The 5,932-nt window shown below is 34.4% G+C and overlaps 1 protein-coding gene across 2 annotated transcripts; it reads left to right on the top strand.

Moving 5' to 3' along the window:
• Positions 1-343: 343 nt before the first annotated feature.
• LOC120170170 lies at positions 344-4,162 on the top strand. Of its 2 annotated transcripts, none has more exons than XM_039178167.1 (8): positions 344-570; positions 676-848; positions 1,281-1,333; positions 2,410-2,524; positions 2,846-2,968; positions 3,340-3,511; positions 3,587-3,782; positions 4,071-4,162. In XM_039178167.1, exons 1-7 carry the CDS (start codon positions 451-453, stop codon positions 3,770-3,772), a joined length of 942 nt encoding a protein of 313 aa, XP_039034098.1. In that variant the 5' UTR covers positions 344-450; the 3' UTR covers positions 3,773-3,782; positions 4,071-4,162. The 2 variants fall into 2 exon arrangements, with proteins under 2 accessions (XP_039034098.1, XP_039034097.1); XM_039178166.1 differs by lacking the exon at positions 1,281-1,333 and adding an exon at positions 953-1,005 and having other exon boundaries at positions 346-570.
• The last annotated feature ends 1,770 nt before the right edge of the window (positions 4,163-5,932 follow it).

Here is a 5,932-nt window from a genome sequence, read left to right as displayed (position 1 = left end):
CCATTTTAATCAAAAGATGCTACTATTGATAATAAGTCGTTACTTGGTAGTAATGATTTTTTTCTCGAACCAAACGTGAGAATACAATTCCGAAAAAAGTTATTCCCCTTGGTAATGATTTTTTTGTGAACCAAATGTCTGCTAAAAGTTTTACACTAGGTGTAAGTGGATACTAACTATATATATATATATATATATATATAATACGAATATAACCGTTCCTATTTTAATCCACAATTGTATATCAATTCCATGTAATCCCAAAAAGAAAATAAAGAAAAGAAAAAGGGTCTCTACATGGTTTATTTAACAATCCAGAATCCTTGGTGGATATCGTGCCAAGTTTCAGTTGATACTTCAAAAATAACAAGTTCTTAGTATTTCAGTATTTCTTACAACAGCAAATGTCAAAAAATAGTTATCAGTAAAAGCCCCCAAGTTGTGGAAGGCATGGTTTTGGCTTTGCCACCACTCAATTACAAACCCCACTGGCAGTGGCACTGTTGTTCTTCCTCCTCCTCCTCCTCCTCTTCCACCACCATCCACCGCCGCCCTGCAGTCATCCTTCCAGTTAAATCTCTATTCCCTCCATGCATTTGTCAAATGAACACTTTTATGCCTATGTTATGTTGCATTTGACACCCTCTATTTTGTCCTCCTTTTATTTTCTTTCAGGGGTTAGGGAATAATACAGGTGACTATAAGAAGTTGGAGTTAACCTTGCAAGAGTATGGAGTGCCCACTGTTGTTGCTAAGGTTTCAAGAATTGATTGGCTGAGGAATGCAGCTGGCTTGGTGGACCCAAACTACTGGAAAGGCACTTTGCAGCCTAGACCTGTTCTTGACTGGTATCTTTCAGTTTAAACAATGCTGAATGTGGTACAAATATGAATGTATGCAAGTTTTTTCAAAAATATAAATTTGGGTTTGATAGATTATTGTGTGAAAGCAGGTATTTGAAGAGGGTTGATGATGCAGTTCAAGAAGCAAAGGAATTAGCTCAGGGTGCGAATCCTAGCCTTTACTTTGCTATTACTTTACTCTTACTCGGTGCAGATGAATTTGTTTAATCGTTCAATGTATTTCGAGGATCCTTAAAGACTACGTCCCTACACTTATGTCCATATAGGATTGCAGATTTGCAGTTGTTGGAACTTATCCCTAGACCTGTTCACTGGTATCTTTCAGTTTAAAAATGCTGAATGTGGTACAAATATGAATGTATGCAAGTTTTTTCAAAAATATAAATTTGGGTTTGATAGATTATTGTGTGAAAGCAGGTATTTGAAGAGGGTTGATGATGCAGTTCAAGAAGCAAAGGAATTAGCTCAGGGTGCGAATCCTAGCCTTTACTTTGCTATACTTTACTCTTACTCGGTGCAGATGAATTTGTTTAATCGTTCAATGTATTTCGAGGATCCTTAAAGACTACGTCCCTACACTTATGTCCATATAGGATTGCAGATTTGCAGTTGTTGGAACTTATCTACTCCGGTCACTTTTTTTAGGGTAAAGTACATAAATGATCCTCTGATTATAGGGTGTTGTTTTGTTGAGTCTCCCGACTATTAAAAGTTATAAATTAGTCCCCCGACTATAGGACATTGCTTTGTTGAGTTTCCCGACTATTAAAAGTTATAAAATGATCATCTGACTATTCATATATTTCAAACTCGTTCTTTTTTCCCAAATATTAAAAGTTACAAAATGATCACCTGACTATTAAAAGCTTGAAACATATTAATAGTTGAGTGACCATTTTGTGTACTTTACCTTTTTTTAGTAGTCTGGGTGATTATAACACACACCTTGCAGACGTAGTTACTCGAACCTGAATCCTTTAAGAAGAACAATATTCTCTTTTACTACTAAGACCACTCAATGGATTCGCTCGAAACATATTCAGATATCAGTTTGGGGTATAATCCATAAAATAAGAGGGAAAAATCTTTGAAATTTTTTTAGCATACACATACCGAATCCATACACGTGTAACTCTCGCTTTGAAGTTGAATGTTCATTACTTTGTCACGTGCTACATACTAGTTACTTAATGGTTGTGACGATGTTTGTAAAAGGAATTTGCTTTTCAATTATGATGTAAAGGTATTTCTTGACCATTATGGATGAAACAAACTTTAACTTGTTGAAGTTCGAGTATTTCTATGGCATGGTTTGATGGAACTCACTTGTTGCTGTTTTCATGTATTTTGAACAAACTCAAAATCTGAAGAAACATCACCCTAATACCATCCCATGTATGTATGTACATCAATAATCATCAAGACTGCATCTTGAAGAAGCCATTATTAGAAATCAACATATTTCTTTTTTGCCCTCTTTGTATTTTCTCCTCTATTAGAAATCATCAGAAGTTGTCTTCTAAACCTATAAAGCATCTGATTGTAGGTGGGAAATTATCAGTGATAGGTCACTCAGCTGGAGGGTGGCTAGCTCGTGTTTACATGGAAGAATTTGGATTCTCCCACATCTCCTTGCTTCTGACTCTTGGTACTCCCCACTCGTAGGTCTTTTATTTCGACACTCGGATGTTTTCTCTCGAAACTTTTGTCTGTTCGAATGAATTAGTACCTTGTAGAAGCTCATGTTAGCCCGAAAGTAGGGTGAGTATTGAATACGGATATATCGGACATGTATATCATCGAATAGTTTCTTTTAGTTTTGTTCATACATTTGGAGATCATAACCCTTTAACCATGCTTGAATATGTTTCGTTCATCAATAATTTAGTTTTTGAGTCGAGCTCAGCATTACTCAAGCTCGACTCGGAACGTTTTACCGCCCTAATTCCATCTCTCAGTTCATGGTTTGGTCTATTTTGCAGGCCTCCTCCTAAAGGTTTGCCAGGGGTCATTGATCAAACAAGGGGTCTACTATACTATGTTGAACAGCACTGCAGAAAAGCTGTATACACTCCAGAGCTGAAATATGTATGCATTGCAGGAAGGTAAAATCAAAGTAAAATCCAGTTCTTTTTCTATTCTAGTTCTCTGTTTCTGCATGAGTTATTCTCCACTCCATTCAAAGTATTCAAAGTAATGTCCTATGTTGCTCCGATGAAGTATTCGTGTTCGATACTCATGTTTGAAACATACCAGACATGGGTGTAAGAATATGGCCAAACCACCATTTTTCTTCAAAACTTGGTGAACACAAGAAAACTTTACCAAGAACTAAAATTCAAAATTGTTAATATGAAATATATGGTTTATAGATTTGGTTCCTTCACGTTGTTGATTCACATCATACCATAATGTTTAATATAAAAATGGATAAAGAAGAGGTGAATAAAGCTGAAAATTGCAGTTCTGCATGCAGGTATCTTCAGGGAGCTCGTTTTGTTAATGACTCGAAAATGGCTGTTGATTCCATGGCCACCATTGATGATGACCAACCAGTTTCGGATGTTGCTCTTGTGAAAAATACAACCGTTTCGAACTCTGCTTCCCCAACCTTCCGAGCTCGATTTGTCGGCCAAGGGTACAAACAGGTTAACACCAAAACCAACAATCTTGGCTCATGTTTTCACCCCACATATTCTAATGTTTTGTAGCCACGAAATCAGGTTTGTGGAGAGGCAGATGTATGGGGTGATGGAGTTGTGCCAGAAGTATCAGCTCACTTAGAGGGAGCACTTAACATAAGCTTGGATGGAGTCTACCACTCACCTGTTGGTTCAGACGACGTATCGAGACCATGGTATGGTTCTCCTGCAGTTGTAGAGCAATGGGTTCATCATCTCCTCAACTAATCAAGTCAAAATGAATATATATATATAATATATATATATATATATATATATATATATATATATGGGGATAGATATTCTTACACAATATAAAACTCTTTTAATTTTATATAGATTTAGGATCGCTGGATTAGTGAAAATAGATGGTTGAGATTAACATTAAAAAATAAGAAGATATTCATTAGAAAAAAAAGACAATGAGTCAATCTCGGTCACTCATCCAATGATCTTAAACCGTATAAAACAAAGGAGTTTTATATCGTATAAGTAGATCCTAACCTATATATATATACATACACACATAATCTCTGTCTGTAATATTTGATTTGTTGATCAACTTGTACTCATTGCACTAAAAGGCAGTGAGATGACAAACTAGTAATTGATCAATGATCCGGTTACCATAAACAGTATTGTTAAAATGGGGAAACCAAATTAAATTTTTTACATTTTCACTCCCTAGTCCCTACTGAATTTTTACAGAAGTCCAGCTAGGACCTTTTTTTCTTATTTGCAAGGCTACCCCTGACAGTTTAGCTCTCTAAACAAAAAGCAAAACATGAACATACATGAAACGACTTCAATTCAGAATGACAGGAGCATGGGCAACAATTGGAGCAAATGTATAAAGGGTAATTACATGTTTAATACTTAAACTATCAATTTTAATTTATTATAGTACTTAAATTTTTAAATTTTTCAAAACCATACTTAACGTTTAGTTTTTGTTTCATTTTAGTACTGGCACTGCATTTTTTTATGGATATATTACATCATTCAATACTCAATTATCTTCTCACTCTTATTTTGACACTAAAGTTTAAAAATTTTCAATTTAACTATTAAACTTTCAAATTGTTCTATTTTAACCACTCTAATTTATTTTATTAATAATTTTTGTGACATGACATTTTTTATTATTATTTTATTAATATATAATTAAAAATAAAATTGAACATTAGAGTGATGAATTAGGAGTAATTTGAAAATTAAGTAATTAAATTAAAAAAAATTAAACTTTAGTAATCAAAATAGGAGCGAGAAGATAGCTGAGTGATGAATAATGCAATTTATACATTAAAAAAGTGCCACGTGCAAATCACCTGTTAAGTTTTTAAGGACTAGATACTAACACGAAACAAAAACTAAATATTGGGTATGGTTTTAAAAAAATTAAAAATCTAAATACTAAAACAGGCCAAATTTAATAGTTTAAGTACTAAATATATAATTTACCCATATATAAAATAGAGGCCAGCTAGATTTCACAAAATGGCGGGATAGCATTTTACCAATCTCCAGGAAACCGACCTTTTCGTTTCCATCGAAAATGGTCTGAAGCTTCTCATCACAAAAGATCTCCCTCTTGTTATTGGGATTCTGCAGGCAAAAGTTTCCATATACTTCAGCGCATGTTATCAGGGCATGTCAGTCACTCAAAATATGATATCCAAGCAAAATTTATTGAACACAAAATGGTATGAGATACTCAAGCCCACAAGCAAGCAACTTGGAAATAAAATAAGTAAATTGCTAATTAGGAATTTACTTATTAGTAATTTAGCAATTTTCTTATTATCTATAAGTAAATTATAGATGTGGCAAATGGGTCATTTAGATTAGGTTTGGGTCGGATCATTTCAGGTCGGGTTATTTATGTTCTAGATTATATTCAGTTTAATTTTATTTGGGTCGGTTTAGATATGGTTCGGGTGAATGGTAAATTGGGTCGGGTCAAGTATCAGGTCGGGTCAATTTTCAGGTCGGGTGATTATCGGATCGATTATTTTTCGGTTTAGATCAATATCAAATTAGCTGATTTTTGGGTCGGGTTAATACCAGATCGGTTAGATTTCGTATCGAGTCAATATCGGATCAGGTGATTTTCGATTTGGGTCACACTTTAGATCAGGTTAATTCGGGTTGAATTGATTATGAGTCTAATCGAGTATATATAGAATTATTAATATATTCTTATAAACAAATATGTCTTATTGTTTCTTAATCTTATCATTTAGACAATTAGACTTAATTCTACTTCTCATTCGTTCAATATTTTGAATTAAATCATCATTCAGAGGTTATAAATTGATAATGTAATCCCCTCAGACCGATGCGGGTGGCCCGATCTGATCCGGGGTGTCACATTAGGGCCATCGGAGC

The sequence above is a fragment of the Hibiscus syriacus genome, unplaced genomic scaffold (genome assembly GCF_006381635.1).
Source record: "Hibiscus syriacus cultivar Baekdansim isolate YM2019G1 unplaced genomic scaffold, ASM638163v2 tig00111772_pilon, whole genome shotgun sequence".
Taxonomy (NCBI): Eukaryota; Viridiplantae; Streptophyta; class Magnoliopsida; order Malvales; family Malvaceae; genus Hibiscus; species Hibiscus syriacus.
The sequence above is the reverse complement of the archived record's forward strand: the minus strand, read 5'-3'. Positions and strand labels throughout refer to the sequence as shown.

Excerpts from the sequence above, each read along its gene's own strand:
- LOC120170170 (XM_039178167.1), top strand. The coding sequence starts at position 451 with ATGGTTTTGGCTTTGCCACCACTCAATTACAAACCCCACTGGCAGTGG. Across the intron at positions 1,334-2,409 it reads AGCAAAGGAATTAGCTCAGG|GTGGGAAATTATCAGTGATA; the intron begins GTGCGAATCCTA and ends ATCTGATTGTAG. Across the intron at positions 3,512-3,586 it reads TCGGCCAAGGGTACAAACAG|GTTTGTGGAGAGGCAGATGT; the intron begins GTTAACACCAAA and ends CCACGAAATCAG.